At 42.3% G+C, this 26,316-nt stretch overlaps 1 protein-coding gene across 1 annotated transcript; it reads right to left on the bottom strand.

Moving 5' to 3' along the window:
• Positions 1-3,498: 3,498 nt before the first annotated feature.
• Positions 3,499-26,316, bottom strand: LOC111952801 (GTP-binding protein Di-Ras1). The gene is made up of 2 exons (XM_023971712.2): positions 26,092-26,316; positions 3,499-7,822 (listed from the first exon to the last, which is right to left on the bottom strand). Exon 2 carries the CDS (start codon positions 7,665-7,667, stop codon positions 7,071-7,073), a length of 597 nt encoding a protein of 198 aa, XP_023827480.1. The 5' UTR covers positions 7,668-7,822; positions 26,092-26,316; the 3' UTR covers positions 3,499-7,070.

The following is a 26,316-nucleotide window of genomic DNA, read 5'->3' as shown; positions in this document are numbered from 1 at the left end:
GAGAAATGCTTATTGACATTTTTGATATTCATGGATTTATCGGTGGTGCCTGTGTTACCTAGCCTCAGTGCAGTGGGCAGCTAGGAGGAGGTGCTCTTGTTCTCCATGGACTTACAGTGTCCCAAACGTTTTGGAGTTAAAGCTACAGGATGCATATTTCTGTTTGAAAAAGCTAGCTTTGCTTTCCTGTACTGAGATGCGTGTATTGGTTCCTGACTTCCTGAACAGTTGCATATGCGGGGGATTATTCCGATGCTATTGCAGTCCGCCACAGGATGTTTTTGTGCTGGTCAAGGGCAGTCAGTCTGGAGTGAACCAAGGCTATATCTGTTCTTAGTTCAACATTTTTTTGAAAGGGGCATGCTTATTTAAGATGATGAGGAAATTACTTTTGAAGACGACCAGGCATCTCAACTGATGGATGAGGTCAATACTTTTCCAGGATACCCGGGCAGGTCGATTAGAAAGCCTTGCTCGCAGAATTGTTTAGGGAGCGTTTGAACGGATGAGAGTGGTCGTTTGACCGCGACCCAAGCGGATGCAGGCATAGGGCAGTGATCGCTGAGATCCTGATTGAAAACAGCAGAGGTGTATTTGGAGGGCAAGTTGGTCAGGATAATATCTATGAGGGTGCCCATGTTTATGGATTTAGGGTTGTACCTGCTGGGTTTCCCTGATGATTTGTGTGAGATTGAGGGCATCTAGCTTAGCTGTAGGACTGCGGGGTGTTAAGCATATCCCAGTTTAGGTCATCTAAAGAACGAACTCTGAAGATAGGATGGGGCAATCAATTCGCTTAAACCACATCAGGGGATTTACTTGAGTCTGGGTTAAAAAAAAAAAAAAAAGATTTTTATTGTAGTTGCCTTTATTTCTGTAAACATGCCCTGCAGTGTTGTTTGGTTAGCAGTGTTTATGTAGGGCACATTGTAGGGCATGTGATGAGTTTGCAAATCAAATGCTCACTTGTGATGCCACTGGACAGCTAAAAAATAGTAGTTAATTTTATTTATTGTAATTTAAATTAGTTTAGTAGTTAAGTGTTGAGTTAATTACATAGCTACCTCAATAGTATTTTCAAAATAATTTCAGTGACTTTCACAGCAATGCTACCTAGCTAGCTAATGAAATTTAGCTAGCCAGCAGTCAGCTAAAATCCCTTGAGATACAGCCTACGTCTCATAGCCATGTCATGAGTGTGTAAATAAAAGAGGAATACAAAAATAAGAATGAGGTTCCCATCTCCTCTTTTGGAGTATTCTGGGCCAGCAGAAATGCCCTTATCCAGATGTTTGTGACAAAGCATTTCCTTACATACCTGCTAACTTGATTTGTTGTTACTTTAAGTGGGAACCATATGCAGTACTCCAGCAGGCAGAGGCAAGAACCATTCATCACCAGCTCAGGAAAAGCTACACTGTTCACACTGTTTCACTGTACCACACTGTTCACTGCCCTGTGTAATAATGTTTCAAGTATTTACATTGCTGGACTTTTTTTAAACTCTAATGTATGTGTATTGTTTTAAAAAATGTGGGAAATGTATGGTTTAAACATGTCTTTAATGTTTATTTGTATTAATGTTAGTGATAATTCCCTAAGTATTAATACATTTTGTGTTACATCATTAAGCTTTAAGTATGTGTTATGGATGACCAAAGATGTCTCACTTTATGGTAAGTACAGCATCATATGATACAAGGCATTTATGTATGTGTTATAAATTACTAAGGTCGTCTGCTTTAAAGTAAGGACATTACATAAAGTGTCAATAAATAGGTTATTTACGTTCTTGTAACATGTGCACTGGGAGCCGGAAGCAAGTTCAGGGAGTGAATCAGTTAATAAATAAATGAAACATAATACAAAACACGAACAACCCACAGACTGAAACAGAAACATGACAGCCTGGGATGGATCCAAGGGGAGTGACATTACAGTGAGGGAAAAAAGTATTTGATCCCCTGCTGATTTTTGTTCGTTTGCCATGACAATGAAATGATTAGTCTGTAATTTTAATGGTATTTTTTTGACAGTGAGAGACAGAATAATCAACAAAAAATCCAGAAAAACGCATGTCAAAAATGTTATAAATTGATTTGCATTTTAATGAGGGAAATAAGTATCTTGACCCCCTCCCCTCAATCAGAAAGATTTCTTTGGGTGGTTGACCATTCTTGTTACACACGGGAAACTGTTGAGCGTGAAAACCCCAGCAGAGGTGCAGGTCTTGACACAAACCGGTGTGCCTGGCACCTTCTCCCATACCCGTTCAAAGGCACRTAAATCTTTTGGCTTGCCCATTCACCCTCTGAATGGCACACATACACAATCCATGTCTCAATTGTGTCAAGGCATAAACATATTTACTTAACCTGTCTCCTCCCCTTCATCTACACTGATTTAAGTGGATATAACAAGTGACATCAATAAGGGATCATAGCTTTCACCTGGATTCACCTGGTCAGTCTATGTAATGGGCAGGTGTTCAACATGTTTTTTACACTCAGTGTATATCAGTAGAAGTCACTGTTCAGGCAGGAATCGTTGGATGGTGGCTTCTAATTCTATTTAAATATACCTCTTTATTTAGGTTGATGACATGATGTCGAAACAATGACGTTGATTCAAAGATGCCATTTTACTATCAACATTGAAACAAGATCAATTAAAATGTCTAATCAAATATAAAATCCTGTGTAGRGCAGTGACCTGGGTGTGGTTTCATTCTCACCCAGTAAAACAGGTTTTAGGGTAATTGAAGTTGACCCTTGACCCTCAAATCAAAACAAATACAAAGTAGTCTACATTTAGGTGTTGTTCATAATTGCATGATATGGAGGTAACATATCTCTGGATGATGGTGTTAATATAAAGTGAAACTTTAAACTGTCATGGGGAACAAATCTTCTTGACCCTTCCCCAGTCAGTCAGAGCACATTGGGGTCAGTCATGTGTTGCTAATTATGAGATATAATTGAATCTGTATCTGTCAGTCAAACAGTGACACTCTGTAACCCTGTATTCTGTAGTGTACATTGGTCCCCTGGCTAGGCTACTATGGCCCAGTGACCCTGTGTAATCCCCTTATGGCAGTCTGTTGGCCCACTGCAAACAAGTGTACCTCTATCTCTCTCTCCCTCTCCCTCCCTCCTGCCTTCTACTTATTGAGCATCCCGATGACAGCTCGCGCTCCTTCTAAGCGGTGATCAAACACTGTCTGCCTGCGGCCTGTCCAATCCCTCTGAGAAAATCCTGCCATTGATTTTAGCCTGCTCCTTCCAGCCCCCCACGAATTGAATATGAATTCATATAATACTTCCTTCTCATGTATAACACACCTGAGAACAAGTATTTTTTCTATACATGTATAATACATCTGAATACAATTATCATGCAGCCTAATCCCGCAGGTTCATGCTCACTCGAAATACATTTTGCCACTAGAGACAGCGACTCATACTTCAGAAATATGTGAATTAACCAATGACCAATTAATTATATGTACATTTAGTTGTCTTTATTTAGCAGTTCCTTCACATGATTCAAGTGAAAGTGTTCACGTATTAAGATAGGAGAATGTGTGACGCAACCAGAGGCCATCAAAGGGTTTACCAAAAGATCAAATGTCACTCTGCTCCAAATCCTCAAAGTGCTGTCATGTCATATTGCTAAAGCAGCGGTATGTGATTTTGGGATTGGAAAAAATATTCAATGGGGGGCATTACGAGCATTTGGAGCGTAAAAATATATTATTTACAGTGCATACAATATATAAATAACAGTGGATTGTAAAAATGTAATTAAAAATCCATCAAAGAGTTTTATCGAAGGTAAAATCAACGTTGATACAGACACCTAAATTGATGGTATGAGGGTCCAGACATTTGTGCTAATAGATATTAAATAAATGTATTCAAAAACATTTACATTTCAAACGTGCTTTGTCTGCTTGTTGCTTTTGTTCTGGTTGTGCTTTGTTCGGCTAAAGCTCACTTTGATTATGAAATTATGCAAAATGTCAAGTCAACTGGTAGGAAAGGCATTTCAAATGTACAGCAAAATGCAGAGACCACTTGCAGCTATCTTTTCCATATTTTTATTATCTACACTCACAGTCGCATGCTACTGTTAATTAGCAATAATTAGCAACCTTTGATAGGCCTAATCTGTACCTGTAATATACTGTATAAAGTATTAATAACTTTCAATGAACAACTTTATTGATTGCAATACGTAGTTCTCAAATCCCATCCATTCACCAGGTTACAGGTAGACACGGAGATACTGAAGGCGAAAGCCCAACTTGTGCTTACGGACGTCCATTTGAATTGATGAAAGTCGTGTTTCCATTACTCTAACATTAAACTTGATACCTCTCTCATTCTCCTGCAAATCCACCCTATTACCTATCCAATCATTGGAGTCAAGGGGCTGCCCAGCAAACAGGGGACATCCTGAGGACATTCAGTGACGTTCCTTTAGGTCCCTTAAGGGTTTCAGCTTGACGTTATCCMTGTGACGTTCTGAGAACTTTCTAAGAACATTGCGCAATGGTCTCAAGGGAKCTTTGTCTGGTTCCCTGTAAATTCCCAGTCACTGAGTTAATCTGACTATTGTCTCATTTATTTCAATGACCTATTTCAGCAATTTGAGTTTGGATTTTCAGTATAGTTGTCTAATTTTGGTGGGGCATATTTTCTCTTTTAATGTTACTCCTGAATCACTATGATAAATATAACCGTTTTCATGAGTTTACAGTACCGTTCAAAAGTTTGGGGTCACTTTGAAATGTTTTGTCCATAAAAAAAATATCAAATTGATCAGAAATACAGTGTAGACATTGTTAATGTTGTAAATTACTATTGTAACTGGAAATGGGTGATTTTTTATGAAATATCTACATAGGGGTACAGAGGCCCATTATCAGCAACCATCACTCCTGTGTTCCAATGGCACATTGTGTTAGCTAATCCAAGTTTATCATTTGAAAAGGCTAATTGATCATTAGAAAACCCTTTTGCAATTATGTTAGCACAGCTGAAAACTGTAGTTCTGATTAAAGAAGCAATAAAACTGGCCATCTTTAGACTAGTTGAGTATCTGGAGCATCAGCAWTTGTGGGTTCGATTACAGGCTCAAAATGGCCAGAAACAAAGGACTTTCTTCTGAAACTTGTCAGTCTATTCTTGTTCTGAGAAATTAAGGCTATTCCATGCAAGATATTGCCAAGAAACTGAAGATCTGGTACAGCGCTGTGTACTACTCCCTTCACAGAACAGTGTCAGGATTCACCTAGGGGTCATGATTTGGGGCTGTACAAATGTTTGATGTATTAGAATAATTGATTATGCTTATGTTATATTAATAGAAGGGGAGGGGTTATAAGACTCCTCCCTCCTTACATTTATAGGGTCCTAGACTACAGATTAACAATATTTATATTCATTATATAGTTTTAGAATTGTTCCACAGTTGTTTGCTCTTTCTCTCTCTTATAATGTGTGACTGAGACAGAACTCTGCAGGGGAGTGTGGGAGATAAGAGACTACTCAGACATTCCACWATAAATCTACTTTGGGGAGGGGACATTTAWTGCCTAGCTTTTAGATAAACACTGAAACTCTATGTTTTTATAGCTATGGATGCAGGGTTTTGGTGTCAGGAGTAAAAAGGTAATGARGTAGTCAGTGACATCACTAAGGCGGGACTTCGGTTTAATAAAACAACTTGAGACCTTTTGTTTGATGCAGAACTTACTCAGAAACATGTGTGCTATGTTCCTGTTTGTCAACTTCTGTCTGCAATTGCATTAATAAAGGTTTTTGAATGATTTAATTAAAGATATTGTCAAAATGCTAATTTCACCAATGAGCCAATGATGATTGACAAGGAGGAAAGGAACAAACCTAACAACAGCACAAACTGGCCCTAACCATAATAGAAAGAGGAGTGGGAGGTCCTAGTGCACAACTGAGCAAGAGGACAAGTACATTAGAGCGTCTAGTTTGAGAAACAGACACCTCACAAGTCCTCAACTGGCAGCTTCATTAAACAGTACCCGCAAAACACTGTCTCAACGTCAACAGTGAAGAGGCGACTCCGGGTTGCTGGCCTTCTAGGCAGAGTTCCTCTGTCCAGTGTCTGTGTTCATTTGTCCATCTTAATCTTTTATTTTTATTGGCCAGTCTGAGATATGGCTTTTTCTTTGCAACTCTGCCTAGAAGGCCAGCATCACGGAGTCGCCCCTTCACTGTTGACGTTGAGACTGGTGTTTTGCGGGTACTTAATGAAGCTGTAGATATTCCATTAAGAAATTTGCCGTTTCCAGCTACAATAGTCATTTACAACTTTGACAATGTCTACACTGTATTTCTGATCAATTTGATGTTATTTTAATGGACAAAAAATMTGCTTTTCTTTCTATGGACATTTCTATGTGACCCCAAACGGGTAGTAGTGTATGTTTCACAGTGCTGAGATTAAATTTAAAGTGCAAAGTCTCCATGGGACTATGGCACAACGTCCCAAGAACGTCCTAAAAACATCCTCGGAACAAACCGGGAACTAGACAAAACCTCCAGGGGACCATGACACAACATCCTGACGACTTTAGGCGACCATTTTGTGATGTCCTGGGGACGTCTTAACAACTCATTATTGTTTGCAGGGTGTATCATATTAGCAGGAGAGAGACAGCTATAGYAGAAGAGGGCGAACGTGGTGTGAATAATATTGAAATGGGCTCTGAGTTAGTAATAATGCCCTGAACTTGAGAGGATATCAATTGTCAGGGCTCCATATTCTTTCATTTTCCCCATCAAAGTAGAATTGCATCAAGGCTTGATCTTCTCCTCTCTTTGAACTTGAATAGCCTCTTTGTGGGGGGGGGGGGGGGTCACCTCTTTCGGGATAAAATAACCCCTCTCAGACAGGCCCCGTCCCACCCCTACCTTCCCTCCATTCCTCGAAGTGACTCTCTTAAAGAACATCTACACTTTTTCACCACCACCACCACCCTCCCCAACCCCAGTCTTTCCTTCTAGGGGTCAGGCATCAACTCTCCCTCCCTACATGATGCTGCACTTGCCCTTGAGCTTGTCGGCACGCTTCTGCTTGCCGGAGCGCTTGCCATCGATGCTCAGACTCATGTTCCTCTTCTTCTCCAGGGTGAGCAGCTCCTGGAAGAGCTCRTTGACGTTGRAGTTCATCTTGGCKGAGGTTTCCATGAAGGCACACTTCCATGRTGRCGCCTGCGCCTCACCKTCCMTGGTCTCCACCTCACGCTGGGTRTCGTCYCTCTTGTTYCCRACCAGCATGACYGGYATGGCGTCCACGCTGCCCTTGATGGCKAGCACCTGCTGGTAGATGGGCTTGAGCTCCTCCAGYGACTGGCGGCTGGTGACYGAGTAGACCAYGATGAAGGCGTGGCCCTTGGAGATGGACAGSCGCTGCATGGCGGGYAACTGGTGGCTGCCCGTGGTGTCGGTGATCTGGAGGGTGCACACGCTCTTGTCACAGCTGATCACCTGGCGGTAGGTGTCCTCCACAGTGGGGATGTAGGTGTCCCGGAAGGTGCCCTTGACGAAGCGGAGGACCAGGGAGCTCTTGCCCACGCCGCCGGCCCCAAACACCACCACACGGTAGTCGTTGCTCTGCTCCGGCATGTTGGGCCTCTTGGAGGGGTTTCCTAAGACCTGTTTCCTAAGACCTAAGGTTTACCTAAGACCTAAGGTTTCCTAAGACCTGTTTCCTAAGACCTAAGGTTTCCTAAGACTTGTTCCCTAAGACCTAAGGTTACCTAAGACCTGTTTCCTAAGACCTAAGGAAGAGAGAAGAAAGAGAAGATCAGGTCATCAATGGAGGGGATCAGAAGCAGTATCAGGAAAAACATGAATGCCATTCTATGTTGATTCAAATCAAATCAAATTTTATTGGTGACATATACATGTTTAGCAGATGTTGTTGTGGGTGTCGCGAAATACTTGTGGGTGTAGCGAAATGCTTGTAGGAGGGATTGCAATTTTTCTTGTTGTTGAAGCTACTCCAGTAGTTGAAATGATGTCAAATGATGTCAACCACTTTGGCCAGTTGGGACACGGCTACAAAACAACAACAACATAACAATCACATCTGGGCAGGCTTTAGCCTTTTGGCGGCCCAAAGTGAGATTTGGTTGTGGGGCCCCCACCTTTTGGCAAAACCTTTTAGTAGCCCCCCTCTTGACGGTGGAGAGAACAATTTAAGCTTGAAAGTTAATTTCCTGCAATTCTATTATTTGACCATGGGACGTAGAGAAAATGTTGCTGTTTTAAAACAAGTTTTCTGCAATTACACAAATTTTGCCATGGTGCAGAAAGAAAACATTGCAATTTAATAACACATTTCATGCAAGTCTACAGATTTTGCCATAGGACAGAGAGAATATTTTTGCAGTTTGAAAGCAAATTTACTGAAATTCTACCCACTTTGTCATGGGGTGGAGAGAAATGTTTGCAGGTTTAAAGCAAATGTTACGCCATTCTACACATTTTGTAATGACATGCCATATTAATAGCATAACTGAGTGAGAATTAGTAACAAAATCAATGGGAGCCCCCTGGAGGTTAGCTGGCTAGACAAAGTAGCAACATGAAAATGTTTAGCTGACAATGCTAATTGAGAGAGAAACTGCTGATGCATAACCACATTTTGAAATTGCACTGYGTGTATTCTACTATTCTTACTCAGTAAGTTGAGACCCCGATTTAGTTATATATACACAGTACCAGTCAAAAGTTTGGACACACCTACTCATTCAAAGGTTTTTCTTTATTTTTACTATTTTCTACATTGTAGAATAATAGTGAAGACATCAAAACTATGAAATAACACATATGGAATCATTTAGTAACCAAAAAAGTGTTTATCAAATCCAAAAATATTTTAGATTCTTCAAAGTAGCCACCCTTTGCCTTGATGACAGCTATGTACACTCTCGGCATTCTCTCAACCAGCTTCGTGAGGAAGGCTTTTCCAACAGTCTTGAAGGAGTTCCCACATATACTGTGCACTTGGATGCTTTTTCTTCAATCTGCAGTCTAACTCATCCCAAACCATCTCAAATGGGTTTGAGGTCAGGTGATTGTGYAGGCCWGGTCATCTGATGCAGCACTCCACTGTCCTTAGTCAAATAGCCCTCCACAGCCTGGAGGTGTGTTTTGGGTCATTGTCCTTTTGAAAAACAAATGATAGTCCCACTAAGCCCAAACCAGATGGGATGGCGTATCGCTGCAGAATGCTGTGGTAGCCATGCTGGTTCAGTSTGCCTTGAATTCTAAATAAATCACAGACAGTGTCACCAGCAAAGCACCATCCCGCTTCACGGGGGGAACCATACATGCGGAGATCATCCGTTCACCTACCCAGGCCTGTTCTGTAAAGGGAGTAGTACACAGCGTTGTACGATATCTTCAGTTTCTTGGCAATTTCTTGCATGGAATAGCATTAATTTCTTAGAACAAGAATAGACTGACGAGTTTCAGAAGAAAGTCCTTTGTTTCTGGCCATTTTGAGCCTGTAATCGAACCCACAATTGCTGATGCGCCAGATACTCAACTAGTCTAAAGATGGCCAGTTTTATTGCTTCTTTAATCAGTTTTCAGCTGTGCTAACATAATTGCAAAAGGGTTTTCTAATGATCAATTAGCCTTTTCAAATGATAAACTTGGATTAGCTAACACAACGTGCCATTGGAACACAGGAGTGATGGTTGCTGATAATGGGCCTCTGTACCCCTATGTAGATAGTCCATTCAAAYTCAGCCATTTCCAGCTACAATAGTCATTTACAACATTAACAATGTCTAKACTGTATTTCTGATCAATTTGATGTTATTTTAATGAACAAAAAACTTGCTGTTGCTTTCAAAAACAAGAACATTTCTAAGTGACCCCAAACTTTTGAACGGTAGGTAGTGTATATATAAAAACTGGTCTTGGAGACCATACCCAACACAATATCTTAATCATGGCATAAAACAAGTTTTTATCTAAATAGCATCCTCGCTTACACAGATTTTGTTGTGCACTTGAACAATATATAAGCGACCCTGAACTGAGATAAACAGTGTGATAAGCTGGTTTTTCCCTTTAAAGCCAGGCTTGCCGTCATAGATTATGCCAATCAATGAGTTCTCAGATCTATCCACAGCACAGTGGGCAGAAGACGCCAAGCACATTGTCGTCAAACGTGTGTTTGATCCCAGATCCCAGATCTGTTTGTGCTGTCTTGCCACCTCCTATTGAGATTGCTTGGAATTGTCACGCCAACAGTTTTTGGAATGACAATTACCATAGGAGTTGGCAAGACTGCAAAACATATCTCGTACTCGGCAAGTGCTTGTGCGATCCAATGTTACATGGGGGCTGCATTGCAATAATGCCAAAGAATAGAAAGGTATGGAAAACATCAACACAAAATAGTGATCCAAATAGTAATTGAAAAATAATGATATGTACTGTATCATTGATCTTAATGTTCATTAGTTGGTAATGGATAAAAATGGATGTTAGAAAATGCAATACTGTAGCTTCGTAGTTGGAGTGTTATGTAGGCCTATTGCATTTTCAGATGCGAGCTCATGTGCATGACAATGAGTGTAAAGGAGGTGGTTCAGTAAGCTATGCTTGRATTTTGAATAAACTTGCCCAGGCTTTAGCTCAGTGGACTAACACAATCCTGAGGTGACAGACAACCCAGGTTCAATACCCAATCAGTCACATGAGCACGGGTTCAGACATGCAAATAAGTACACACATGGGAGTGTTAAGGTATGTGTCTGTGTGCAGGCATGTGTGTGAAAGATCGTGTTTGCTGCCATCAGCACTATAGTCAGGGTGTATTAGGAAGTCATTCATCTTGCTGTGGCTGAGCAGTGGGCTATCAGTCTTTGGGTGTGTAGGTGGAGAAACAAGGTGGAATGGAAGGGGGCCAAGCCTGGGGAGGGCTGACAGATTGCCACTCTGAGTGGGAAGATGACTGAGTGAGAGACTAAGAGGAAGAACAGTCCGGATCTAGTGTCAGAATGTGTCACGCCTTGATCTGTTTCACCTGTCTTTGTTATTGTCTCCACCTCCCTCCAGGTGTCGCCCATCTTCCCCATTAGCCCCTGTGTATTTATACCTGTGTTCTCTGTTTGTCTGTTGCCAGTTTGTCTTGTTTGTCAAGCTTACCAGCGTTTGTCCTGTCAGCTCTTGTTTTTTTCCAGCCTCTCTTTTTCTTGCCCTCCTGGTTTTTGACACTTGCCTTCCCTGTCCTGACCCTGAACCCGCCCGCCGGACCACTCTGCCTGACCTGACCCTGAGCCTTCCTGTCGTCCTGTACCTTTGCCTTTGTTGCTGTAATAAACATTGTTACTTCGACACGGTCTGCATCTGGATCTTACCTTATCCTGATAAGAATGACTAATTCAAGGTTTTGGTTGGGGGATTTGCTCAAACATAGGGACATGGTCAAAAGAGCGTTTTGCCAGCTTTCTGTCGGTTAATCAAGTGATCACTATCAGTTCTATCTATGTACTCTAAGTGACATTAAAACACTCAAAATATCACTTAAAATATATTACTGCAGTTTGAGTGTCAACCCAGACTATTCCAGGCAATCAAAAGCCTTAACAAGGCCATCCAGGTGACCATCAAAATGGAATATCAAGGTACATAGGACAAGACAACACTCATCTACAAGACAGTCTACCAGGACTTGATTCATGGGTCTCTGAAGGTTCCTGGAGCATTTTTTAAACCGAATGGTATGCCCTTAAACTCAGAGACCATAGGGGAGACAAAACGTAATATTGGATCTGCTATCAGCTAACATCTCCACCTGCTAGTTGTTTACTTTCAAAAAACACAAGATTCCAATAATTCCTCTAAGATCAAGAATGGAGTTCCTTCAGTAAGTAGAGCAGTGGTGYAAATACCCCCAGCCATTAATGTCTACTGCAGGAGAGTGCTTGAGTACAGAGACACTGACAGGATTGGGATTCGGATAATGGAGGGTCTAGGTGTCATAAATCAACAACTATAAGTCAATCACTGTGAATGGAGAGTTAAAGGGTTACATAATAGGTAGCATACTCCACCTCTATGCCTTGCTTGTCTTGTGAGTATTGATCATTAAACCTGGGCAGGTAGAAGCAATATCATCACACCCATGATCGTTGACGTTAAAGGGATAGTCCACTCTAGCTTCACAAGGTGTGGGACATAGACTCATCTCGACATCGGACCACATCTGATGTCTGAAAACATCTGAGCAACTTGGATTTTTCAAGCAAACTATCATTCGAATGTACTGTACTAGAAGACTACACCATGTTGCTCCTACCTATTCAGTGCTTTCAGCTCAGCGAACAGTAGGAGACATATTTCCCTGTGTGGGTATCTGAGTCTTGTATGTTACAGCCAAATGATTCCCAGTGACCAGACAGATGCTAGATGGACCACCGCCGTTCGTCTGTGGATGAAGGCTCAATGTTAATGTTGTTGCTTATAGCACAACATTAATGTCCTGTATGATGAACTTAAAAAACAACTCTGATTTAGTTTATGTCAGGTTTGTTCATATTTCTACATATTGAAATGGTGATGTGTCACTCCTAGGGTTTAAGTCACTGCTCTGTCTCTGTCAGTGCCTGCTGTACTGCTGTGTCCACCCAGAGAGATTGCTGGGTTGGTAATGAAGGCTCTGTGGACCAGTGGAGAGATAGGGTCCCCRGCCAGAGACGTTTCCATACTTCCACCCCCATCTATATGCCTGTGATAGCAATACGTAGTGACAGCCTGCACACTGCTGCTCTGGGCTCCCCCTGGCCTGCATGTCTGGTGGCCAGACCATATAGCCCAAGAGGTCACTGTTAGCCCAAGAGGCCTTAGCCAGGGAAATTGTCATTTGTTCCATGATTTACATTGCCTTCAGAAAGTATTCACACTCTTTGACTTTCTCCTCATTTTGTGGTGTTACAAGGTGGGATTAAAATGGATTTAATTGACATTTTTTGGTCAACGATCTACACAAAATATGTCAAAGTGTAAGAAAAACTCTAACATTTGAAAAAACTAAAATGAAAAATAAAACACTAATATATCTTGATTACTTACAGTACCAGTCAAAAGTTTGGACACACCTACTCACTCAAGTTCATAGTTTTTCTTTATTTTTACTATTTTCTACATTGTAGAATAATAGTGAAGACATCAAAACTATGAAATAACACATATGGWATCATGAAGTAACCWAAAAAGTGTTAAACAAATCAAAATATATTTTATATTTTCAATTCTTCAAAGTAGCCATCCTTTGCCTTGATGATAGCTTTGCACAGGCTTGGCATTCTCTCAACTAGCTTCACCTGGAATGCTTTAACAAAAGTCTTGAAGGAGTTCCCACATATGCTGAGCACTTGTTGGCTGATTTTGCTTCACTGTGGTCCAACTCATCCCAAACCCTCTCAATTGGGTTGAGGTCGGGTGATTGTGGAGGCCAGGTCATCTGATGCAGCTCTCCATCACTCTCCTTCTTGGTCAAATAGCCCTTACACAGCTTGGAGGTGTGTTGGGTCATTGTCCTGTTGAAAAACAAATTATAGTCCCACTAAGTGTGGTTTTCTTTGCAGCAATTCAACCATGAAGGCCTGATTCATGCAGTCTCCTCTGAACAGTTGATGTTGAGATGTGTCTGTTACTTGAACTCTGTGAAGTTTTTATTTGGGCTACAATTTCTGAGGCTGGTAACTCTATGAACTTATCCTCTGCAGCAGAGGTAACTCTGGGTCTTCCTTTCGTGTGGCGGTCCTCATGAGAGACAGTTTCATCATAGCACTTGATGGTTTTTGTGACCGCARTTGAAGAACCTTTCAAAGTTCTTGACATTTTCCAGATTGACTYACCTTTATGRCTTAAAGTAATGATGGACTGTCGTTTCTCTTTGCTTAGTTGAACTCAAATTCATTAAGAAGGAAAGAAATTCCACAAATGAACTTTTAACAAGGCACACCTGTTAATTGAAATGCATTCCAGGTGACTACCTCATGAAGCTCGTTGAGAGAATGTCAAGAGTGTGCAAAGCTGTCATCAAGGCAAACAGTGGCTACTTTGAAGAATCTCAAGTATATAATATATTTTGATTTGTTTAACACTTTTTTGGTTGCTACATGATTCCATATGTGTAATTTCATAGGTTTGATGTCTTCACTATTATTCTACAATGTAGAAAATAGTAAAAATAAAGAAAAACCCCTAAATGAGTACGTGTGTCCAAACTTGAGTCATTACATGTTAGAATCACCGTTGGCAATTATTACAGCTGTGAATCTTTCTGGGTAAGTCTCTAAGAGCTTTGCACACCTGGATTGTACAATATTTGAACATTATTCTTTTAAAATTCTTCAAGCTCTATCAAGTTGGTTGTTGATCATTGCTAGACAGACATTTTCAAGTCTTGCCATAGATTTTCAAGCCGATTTAAGTCAAAAATGTAACTAGGCCACTCAGGAACATTCAATGTCGTCTTGGTAAGCAACTCCAGTGTATATTTGGCCTTGTGTTTCAGGTTATTGTCCTGCTGAAAGGTGAATTTGTCTCCCAGTACCTGTTGGAAAGCAGACTGAACCAGGTTTTCCTCTAGGATTTTGCCTGTGCATAACTCTATTCCATTTCTTTTTATCCAAAAAAACTCCCTAATCCTTGCAGATGACAAGCATACCCATAACATGATGCAACCACCACCATGCTTAAAAATATGTAGAGTGGTACTCTGTGATGTGTTGTGTTGGATTTGCCCCAAACATAATGCGTTGTATTCAGGACATGAAGTTAATTTCTTTTTGCTGTTTTACTTTAGTGCATTATTGCAAACAAGATGCATGTTTTGGAATATTTTCATTCTGTACAGGCTTCCTTCTTTTCACTCTGTCATTTAGGTTAGTATTGTGAAGTAATTACAATGTTGTTTATCTATTCTCAGTTATCCTATCACAAACATTAAACTGTCACGGCTGTTGAAAGGAGAGGAGCAAGGTGCAGCGTCGTGAGCGTACATTTTCTTTATTAAATCAAAATGACGCCGAACAAAACAATAAACACTACAAAAACAAACCGGGAAGCTCAAAGGCTATGTGCCCTAAACAAAGTCAACTTCCCACTAGGACAGGTGGAAAAAAGGGKTACCTAAGTATGGTTCTCAATCAGAGACAACGATAGACAGCTGCCTCTGATTGAGAACCACACCCGGCCAAACACAAAGAAATACACAACATAGAACATAGAATACCCACCCCAACTCACGCCCTGACCAAACCAAAATAGAGACATAAAAATGATCTCTAAGGTCAGGGCGTGACATAAACTCTAATTGATTTTAAGTCACTATTGGCCTCATGGTGAAATCCCCGAGCAGTTTCCTTCCTCTCCGGCAACTGAGTTAGGAATGACACCTGTATCTTTGTAGTGACTGGGTGTATTGATACACCATCCAAAGTGTAATTAATAACTTCACCATGCTCAAAGGGATATTCAATATCTGCWTTTTTACTCATCTACCAATAGGTGTCCTTTATGCAAGGCATTTGAAAACCTCCCTGGTATTTGTGGTTGAATCTCCGTWTGAAATACACTGCTCAACTGAGGAATCTTACAGATAATTGTATGTGTMGGATACAGAGATGAGGTAGACATTCAAAAATCATGTTAAACACTATTATTGCACACAGAGTGAGTCCATGCAACTTATTATGTGACTTGTTAAGCAAATATTTACTCCTGAACTTTTGAAGCTTGCCATAACAAAGGGGTTGAATACTTTTTGACTCAAGACATTTCAGCTTTTCATTTTCTATTAATTTGTAAACATTTCTAAAAACACAATTCCACTTTGACATTATGGGGTTGTCACGTTCCTGACCTTGTTTTCCTTTTGTATTGTTGTGTTTAGTGGGTCAGGACGTGAGCTGGGTGGGCAGTCTGTGTTGTTTGTTCTATGTTAAGTGTCAGGTTTAATTGACCTTGTATGGCTCTCAATCAGAGGCAGGTGTTTTCGTTTTCCTCTGATTGAGAGACATACATAGGGAGGTTGTTTCACATTGTTTGTGGTGGGTGGTTGTCTCCTGTGTCTGTATGTATGTTCGTGCCACACGGGACTGTAGCGTTTGTTTGTAGTCGTGTACCTGTTCGTGCGTTCTTCATGTTATATGTAAGTTCGTGTCCAGGTCTGTCTTCATCGTTTTGTTGTTTTGTAAAATTATCAAGTGTTCTTCGTGTGTTTAGTTTCGTCTTGTTAATAAATCATTATGGCATCATACCTCGCTGCACATTGGTATTCAGATCCCTCTCTCCTCTCCTCGTCCGAGGAGGAGGAATTAGAGTTCCGTTACAGGGGTATTGTATGTAAGCCAGTGACACAAAATATAAATGTAATCAATTTTACATTCAGGCTGTGACACAACAAAATGTGGAATAGAGACCTAATATTGTTTCATCACATGTGCTTCATGTTTTTTTTTTATAAATAACTTACAAATAGATCAATTCAATCTCTCTGGTCTTAAAGGGAGAGTGTTTGTGATTCTACATATAGTTAACGCTATATTTTTACTATATGAACAGAGCTTAAAGATGAAAAGATTATAAGTAATTTCACACAAAGTGGCATCTCCAGAAGGAGCTTTTTTTAGTCGCTCATGTTTGACGTCAGTCCTCTACCCACAGTGAGAGACAGATTTAGAAGAATGACTTGAAGGTCTGGTAATCAATCTACTCCCAATATTTGGTTCATGTATGCTCGCCCTCAGAGACAACCGTAAACAACTGTGTGTGTGTTCCCTCCCTCTGCAGCTCTGGTATTTCTCCGTTGTGTGTATTGTTTTTTACAGATCTCTGGGCGTTCTCTGGTTACCGTGGTAACAAGGCCCAGAGGAAAATCTAAGACAGAGGAAGAGAGGGTGTGTGTGTGTGTGTGTGTGTGTAAAAGGAGATAGACAAAGACAGCAGAGGGGTGATGACTTGTACATTTTGGGACAGGTTATAAACATGTAATCGCCCCTGTCATCACTCGGTTGCCATGGTTACCTGCCCATGCGTTTTTATGTCATATCCTTTTTCAGAGAGGTCAACAACACAAGAGAATGTCAGGGATTGACGTCAAATTTTCCCAGACTCGTAGCTTTCTGGCATTGACAGTATGGCAATTCCTATCATTATCAAATGTTTGGACCATTACTGAGAATTGACAACTTGCTAGCCATATAGAGTACCACAGTTTGAACCATAATAKCCATAAAACCTAGAGGTCAAATAGGGAAATGGTTCCAATCGTTTTTCTACCATTCATTTTTCCCATGGGGGATTTTAGACACACTTAAAATAATGGCTGTATCTTGTGTAGGCTTACCCTGGCGTGAAGTTTTGATAACTGTGTAAATCTCRCGAGGACAAGGTCACTTTTATCAATATATTTGCCTGTATTTACCCCCCAAAATTGAAAGGCTAATTAGCTGCTAATCATAAAGAACTACAAGAGGGATTTACASGGTTATCAAAATGTCACGCCAGGGTAGGCCTACACAAAACACAGCCCTTATTTTTCCCTATGGGAAAAATGAATGGTGGAAAAATGATTGGAACCATTTCCCTGTTTGACCGCTAGGTTTTATGGGTATTATGACACCTCCAATGTGGGGCTCCAATAAGCCTCATCTCTGTTTGAAGGTATCTATACTGGAAGGCTTGAATAAAGTAGGAGTTTGAATTCATATGCACTATGCTGGTTACTCCCATAAGACCATTCAAACATTTGGCACATTTGATAGCACAAAATCCCTGACAATCTCCAGAATCTTAGGGCTTACTAAAGCCAATTTAAATTCTCTATGTCTGTTTCATCCATGCATTTCCATACAACTCATATCCTATCTGTGTAGCGCCTAGCCATCTGCATAGATGCCTACCTACTGTAGTAACCATATTCACACCAGCATTTCATATTACAGTAATAACTATCTAAAATCACAAACCACCACATTGTAAGAATGCKAAAGCTACATATCTCATCGCTCCACCACCAACATCAACAACAACAGCCAAGATGGAGAACTCCTCCAGAGAATCGTCCAGTGAACAACATGGCTTCCTCACACACACCTAATGAATGGTGCCATTGTCTGTGGCAGGCATGTAACAGCCCAGATAAAGGGAGTAGCCTTGTTCTGCCATCTCCCTTAGGCCCAGCTTAGTGCCTCTCTTCCCTGCCTGCCTCCCCCAGTGTAGTCTTGGGCTTTGTGTGGACGACACCCTGGAGAATGCAGCACGCTGTCCTGAGAATGTGTGTTTGAGCGAAACGTGCTGATGCCTGCAACAGTCCAAGGTGCCACACGTGATTAAGTGTATAGCCTATCCTGGGGATGAGATAWCTACCAACACACACACAAACCACACACACACACACAGAGAGAGAGCAATCTATAATAGACATTAAGTGCCGTCCAGACCAGTATTGCCAGAATGGTGTGGGGGAGGTAGTAGACAGACCACAACAGTATGTCAAGAGAGAGGGATTTCGATGTCATGACAATTGGGAAATAACGCCAGCCTCAAATATCTTGATTCCTGTGCATTTTGGCGAGGAAAACCATGGCAACACAACTGCAAAACCATGGCAACACAAACACGTTCGCAGGCACGCACATCAATTTTTCAATGGTTGGACAGATTGTTCTACAGGGACTGAGTTTCAATACTTTTGAAACCTCGGCTGCGATTCCCTTACTACACGTTTATAGTGGCACCCACCACCCGCCACACACCACTCACCACTCACCACTCACCACCCACCACTCACCACCCACCACCCACCACCCACCACCCACCACCCACCACCCACCAGCCACAAACTCACCACTCCACCACCACTCACCACTCACCACTCACTTCACCACCACCACCACTCACCACTCACCACCCACCACCCCACCACCACACCACTCACCACCACACACCCACTCCACTCACCACCCACACTCACCAACTCAACCATCCCCGCAACCACACACTCACCACTCACCACCCACCACTCACCACCCACCACACACCACTCACCACTAACCACCTACCACACACCCACTGTGCCACAACCCCATGACACTAATAGACCCATCCACAAACATGAACAACCCCTAGTTCCTCCATACCCCTCAATGTTTAGATTTGAAACGATTGGATATGTTGGAAAATTTCACACATCAACCAAAATGATAGCAGAAAAAAAGTCATTGTAATATGGCGTAGGCTAGATTGGAAAATATATTCTTAACATCTGGTACAGGGGTCATTGATGTGGAGTTGGTTCCGGTTCGACTGGTGGTGGTAAAATGATGAATGATTCCCTATAGTGATCAAGCTGTGATGATTGCCCCACTCCTTTCCTAACACATGCTAAAGTTAGCGGTTATAGAGTCAGGGGTGGCAGGTAGCCTGGCGGTTAGGAGCGTTGGGCCAGTAACAATATAAAAATCTGTTCCGCCCTTGAGCATGGCAATTAACCCTAATTGCTCCAGGGTCGCCGTCAATAATGGCTGGTCCCCTGGCTGTGACCCCACTCTCCGAGGGTGTCTCAGGGGGAGTGAGATATGCAAAAAACACATTTCCATTTCACACCTGTAGAGATTACCCACTTGTACATACAGAGAAACAGGACTATATAAGCACCCCCTAATTTGTATTATTATTATTATTATTATTTATCAGGGTCTCACCCCTACAATACATTTTTCTTACATCTGTAAGGACAGACGCTGGGAGCCGAGAAGCAAGTACAGCGAGTGAATATTTAATGAATAAACAGACAGGAAACAAAACACGAACAGCGTCTGGACAAGGGACACATTACGACATTAATGCCGACTCAGAAAATAAACTGAGGAGGTGACAGATATAAGGGAGGTAATTAATAACGTAATGAGTCCAGGTGAGTCCGATGAAGCGCTGATGCGCATAACGATGGTGACAGGTGTGCGTAATGATAAGCAGCCTGGTGACCATGAGCGTCAGCGAGGGGGAGCGAGAGCAGACGAGACAGTACCCCTCCTCTAGGGGCGTCACCTGGCATCCCACCTGGGGAAGCCAGACGGGCCGCTGAGGCGTGGGAACCCGACGAGCCGGCCGAGGGGAGGGAGCCCGACGAGCCGGCTGAGGCGTGGGAGCCCGACGAGCCGGCTGAGGGGAGGGAGCCCGACGAGCCGGCCGAGGGGAGGGAGCCCGACGAGCCGGCTGAGGCGTGGGAGCCCTTGGAGCCGGCTGAGGCATGGCGTGGGAGCCTGACGAGCCAACCGAGGCTTGTGAGCCTCTGGAGCCAGCTGAGGCATGGGAGCCTGACGAGCCAGCTGAGGCATCCCCGGTTGCTTCGGCAGCYGCACCCGGACCCAACGCCACCAACAAAAACAAAAAACTCCCTGATGCTTCTAATTGTGGAGTCAGCATTCTGCAAGGACAGACGCTGGGAGACGAGAAGGAAATGTACAAGGAGTGAATATTTAATTAATAAACAGACGMGAAACAAAACACGAACAGCGTCTGGACAAGGGACACATAACGACATTAATGCTGACTCAGAAAATAAACTGAGGAAGGTTCTCAAATGAAAAAGGTTCCCTGCTGAACCCTTGAAGAACTCAAGATTTATTTGTTTGTTCTAAGAGTGTACTATGTCAACGCTGCAATAACAAGACCTTACCAGTGCTTCAAAACTATTAATGGGCAAAGAAAATTACCTACAGTATCTGGGTTAATTCTTTGAATGAGAACGTCCCATTGGGGTACCCTCCTGATGTCCAAGTGGGGGACCCTCCTGTCTGAGGTGTTCAGTGTCCCGTCGTAAAAGACACCTCACCCTCTGCCCTACTAGATCCTCAGTCTATATCCCACCTCGCATGTCGTCGCAGCAGGGGACCAGCTGAGCTCTCCTGCTGCGGCCTAGCGTCAAAACCCGGGGTCTTCGTCTGGTCACCCTACTTTGCCCTGGTCTCCTGATCCGAGGCCTTCGCCTGGTTCCTCAGCCTGGGTCTGGCCTGTCCGGTGGCCACCGCCCGTTGCTGCTCCGTGGGTCCAGCCACCCAAGTATCCAGTCTCAGACTCCTTGTTGAGCTCTGTCGCTGCYGCCTTGAGGTCTCCAGTCCGAGTGTCCTCAGCTGACACCATGCTGTGGGTCAAGATGACTCCTGTTCCTCCGCTGGAGGCCTCACCTGCCCTCACTGCCGAGGTCCTTCTGTTGCCTGTTTCTTGGCAGAGGTTGGCGCTCCTCTTCCACAACTGCTGCACAGCCTGCACTGGTATCGGCCTCATCAAACAGCCAGGTTCGGTAACCTCAAGCACCTACTTGCCGGGGTGGCCAGATGCACCAAAAAACAATTCCTGCTTGACCAGATGCCTATGCTCTATGATGTTTCTGACGGGGTGGCCAGACACACTCAAGGACTGGACTTTCCCTTGTATGGCTCCTTCACAGCTCTGCCTCCCTGTCCAGGTGAATGAACACACACAAGTGACCTTATGATAGAGCATTTTGTTTAGAGTTCACATTTACACAGTAAATGTGGGGGTGGCTGATAAAAAGGACAGCTCTGATTTAGCAGTTCAGCACCACTTAACTATTAGTTAGTTGTACTTGCCCGACACCCCTTATTTTCTTATTAGTCGTACCTGCAAGTCACCCGACTTGTATTGGCCAATCACATTTCGCCTTTCCCCGTGCACCTCACTCAACCCCGCTCCCGCCGTCAGAGTGAGATTGTGCCTGTATACACTGAGTGTACAAAATATTAGGCTCTTTCCATGACATAAACTGACCAGGMGAATCCAGGAGAAAGCTAGGATCCCTTTTTGAGGTCACTTGTTAAATCCATTTCAATCAGTGTAAATGAAGGGGAGGAGACTGGTTAAAGAAGGATTTTTAAGCCTTGAGACAATTGAGACATAGGTTGTGTACACTACCGGTCAAAAGTTTTAGAAAACCTACTCGATTCAAGGGTTTTTCTTTATTTTGACTATTTTCCACATTGTATAATAATAGTGAAGACATCAAAACTACGAAATAACACATATGGAAACATGTAGTAACCAAAAAAGTGTAAACATATCAAAATATATTTTACATTTGAGATTCTTCAAATAGCCACCCTTTCCCTTGATGACACACTTGTCATTCTCTCAACCAGCTTCATGAGGTAGTCACTTGGAATGCATTTCAACTAACAGGTGTGCCTTGTTAAAAGTTCATTTGTGGAATGTCTTTCCTTCTTAATGCGTTTGAKCGAATCAGTTGTGTTGTGACAAGGTAGGGGGGTATACAGAAGATAGCCCTATTTGGTAAAAGACCAAGTCCATATTATGGCAAGAAAAGCTCAAACAGCTCTCCTCTCCTTCCAGACTCACATTAAACATCTTCAATCCAAAGTTAAATCTGGAATTGGCTTCCTTATAGACTTATATCTCCCTCACTAACTTAAAGCGTCAGCTGTCAGAGCTAAAGCAACTGCTTTGTTTTATCTTGGCCAGGTCGCAATTGTAAATGAGAACTTGTTCTCAACTTGCCTACCTGGTTAAATAAAGGTGAAATAAATAAAATWAAATATTATAGTTTTGAATGTCCCTTTGGTAGCTCAGTCTTCTGCATAGGTCATGTATTTTATTGTCCATAGATTGCACGTTTGCTAGCAGAATGGAAGGAAATGGAGGTTTATTCGATCGCCTACGAATTCTCAGAAGGAAGCCCYCCCTCTGGTCCCTTTTTCTCCGCTTCCTCTTTACGCAAATCACGGGGATCTGGGCCTGTTCCCGAGAAAGCAGTATATTATTTGCGTCGGATTCGTCAGGCTCGTTAAAGGAAAAAAAGGATTCTGCCAGTCCGTGGTGAGTAATCGCAGTCCTGATGTCCAGAAGTTATTTTCGGTCATAAGAGACGGTAGCGGCAGCATTATGTACAAAATAAGTTACAGACAACGCAAATAAACGAACAAAAAACACAATCGMTGGGGGACACGTAAAACGTCATCCTTATTKTCAACACACCCCCAGGCTGTGTAAGGGCTATTTTACCAAGAAGGAGAGTGATGGAGTACTGCATCAGATGACCTGGCCTCCACAATCCCCCGACCTCAACCAAATTGAGAGGGTTTGGGATGAGTCGGACAGCAGAGTGAAAGAAAAGCAGCCAACAAGTGCTCAGCATGTGTGGGAACTCCTTCAAGACTGTTGGAAAAGCATTCCAGGCAATGCTGGTTGAGAGAATGCCAAGAGTGTGCAAAGCTGTCATCAAGGGAAAGGGTGGCTATTTGAAGAACCTCAAATATGAAATATATTTTGATTTTTTTAACACTTTTTTGGTTACTACATGATTACATATGTGTTATTTCATAGTTTTGATGTCTTCACTATTATTTTACAATGTAGAAAATAGTAAAAATAAAGAAAAACCCTTGAATGAGTAGGTGTTCTAAAACTAGTGCCATTCAGAGGGTGAATGGGCGAAACAAAAAATGTAAGTGCCTTTGAACGGATAAGGTAGTAGGTGCCTGGCACACCGGTTTGTGTCAAGATCTACAATGCTGCTGAGTGTTTCATCCTCAACAACTTCCTGTGTGTATCAAGAGCGGTCCATCACCCAAAGGACATCCAGCCAACTGGACAGAACTGTGGGAAGCAATGGAGTCAACATCGGCGAGCATCCGTGTGGAACACTTTCYACACCTTGTAGAGTCCATGCCCTGAKAAAAATTAGGCTGTTCTGAGGGKAAAAGGGGGTGCAACTCAATATTCGGAAGGTGTTCCTAATGTTTGGTATACTCAGTGTATATTGAATGTAAGCCAGTACTCATGGTTATTCCTTTCTATTCTTTCTCCATAGAACCTCTTCTTATAGACTTTCACGTCGGTGAGCTGTCAATACAGAGGACTGTGTGGTGTGGTTGAACCCAATATCGAATAAACCTGTTCTGAACACATTGAGACTTGTTCTTGCCGGACAGACCTGTGGTGGCTGAAATCTATCCATTGGCACCTAATAGCTCTCTACTAGTTAGTGCCTATTCTACATGGTCCCCCCAGATTGGACCTTTAGTATTTTTCACAACTGTTACATTCCTCAGTCTCCCTGCTGTATTTCTTTCCCCTGTGTTYTGTGCATGGATTTGCTCAGGTAACCTAAACCAGGGGTGTCAAACTCAATCAGGGCACAGGACAAACAGCCTATTATGTTTGTTTTTCAACAACAGAAAAAAAGGGAATACAACTGGCCCAAACTTGCAATTGTTTTATTAGAAAAAATTGGGCCCTTATAATATCCTCTTATGTACGTAGGATGCTGTATGTAGCATTTCAACATATTAAAACAAAAGAAGAAATGCATCATATTTTTCCAGCCTTTGCTGCTATGCTTGCAGATGTGCATACTATGCTGTGACCCTAATCAAAAAAGTATTTAATTACTCCAAATAACAAAAACGRACCTATAYGTTGTTGTGACATTTAAAAGTAAAAGTGTTTCATTTTTTTGCACTGCATGTATCACTGGTGRGGTTGAATGCAGCATTGTTGTATGGTGCACTCAATGTATTGTAGTTGAGTAGCCAGCCTAGACTACTGCTTAAATGTTGCTGTAATAGGCCTGCATGTTTCTCCTTTGTCTGGTATTTTGTTGCAGGTTCTGTTTTTTTAGTTATTCATTGTCAAGCTTTAAAAACCAAAGCCAGACTGCAACATTTTAGTAGCCTAGCAAGGACTGTGTCATGTCTCTGTACACTCTCCCTCCACTGAGTGCTGTCGGGACACATGAAAGCAGCGCAATTGAAGTTGAATTCACGAATGCGAGCACATTAGGCTGTAATTTCATAAATTAGAATACTCAACTGTTGACTCATTTATGCTCGCTTGTTTGTCCTMTTGCCCATTAGTAGTAATTTATACCCGCGTGTGAATCCTTTATCTTGTAACTTTTTGACAACCAAGATMACATTTTGTGTGGCTACAGCAATGACCAGTTGGAACTGCAACTTGGCATGGCCATTTCGTCTACAACTTCAGTTCGGGTAAAAGACTTGACCAGTGCCATTAGTGATGATTTGATACAGAGCGCAGGCTGGCTCGTGTGTTGGTGGGTGTGAGGCAATGCCGTTTGGCTTGCAGCACTTTGACAGTGCTTGCTGTGACTTGTAGTGCAGCGCGTTGCGGGCTGCATGGAATGGGGCCAAAATGAATTGACAACCCAAATAATTGCGCAGGCCAGATAGAGATGTGTCACTGGCTGGATTCGGCCCGCGGGCCTTGTGTTTGACACGTGACCTAAACCCCATAGAAAATGTATGACATAATTGCAACCACGCGTCTTGGATAATCATCCAGGTATTTGACTTAACGGGCCAAACTACCGATTTAACGACACMAAATCCAAGCATCAATCACTCATTCATGGCATAATGTTTGGCGGCTACCTCCCCATTGTGGGTTGAATGTACGACAGGTTGATAGCCCTCCATCATACGCGTTTATGCTACACAAACACACACTCCGCATTGTAGCACATTCCATATGCATGTCCATATGATATTATAGCAGCTACTATAGCCCTGTATAACAGTGAATCCTATGGTAAACTATGGGAAGTCTGAAATTAGATATAAATCKAAATCATATTAAGCTTATATTTGCAAAGTTTATTGTGGGGTTAACTTTGAGAGAGAAATGTAGGGTTTCGAGCCCTGCATAACACAAACTTATTTGAACACAACGGTGGTTGTCAGACGCATCTGATTTCATTCATAAACTTGTCTTGAAAACGCCGCGACAGTGTCTCATCCTATGACCAGGTATCATTATCACACGGCAAAACAAAGGATTGGCCGCATGATACCGCTGTAACGTGTAGCCAAACGCAAATAAAAAATGTCCACCAGATACTGAACAATAGAAATTAGAATGTTGAATGAGTCAGTAGGKTAGATTAGTGGAGGAATGGAGAGTGAGTGAATGAATGGATGGAAGTACGTGTTGAGTTGAAATTAATCGAACTTACCTTTAAGCTAACTTTCCCAGATCCGTTGTGATTTTGCGGATTTACATATGCCCGCATGTAACACTTGTAAGTAAATACATTGATGCTAGAGTCCTTGTATAGTGGGCTAATAGCATTTTACAGTATGCGTGATGTGCTGTTTAGCCAGGTCCTCCTCTTTTTACTGCATCTCTCTCTCTCTCTCTCTCTCGCTCTCTCTCTTTCTGATTTAAACCCCCTGATGCC

This window comes from Salvelinus sp. IW2-2015, linkage group LG26, assembly GCF_002910315.2.
Source record: "Salvelinus sp. IW2-2015 linkage group LG26, ASM291031v2, whole genome shotgun sequence".
NCBI classification, from domain to species: Eukaryota; Metazoa; Chordata; class Actinopteri; order Salmoniformes; family Salmonidae; genus Salvelinus; species Salvelinus sp. IW2-2015.
The sequence above is the reverse complement of the archived record's forward strand: the minus strand, read 5'-3'. Positions and strand labels throughout refer to the sequence as shown.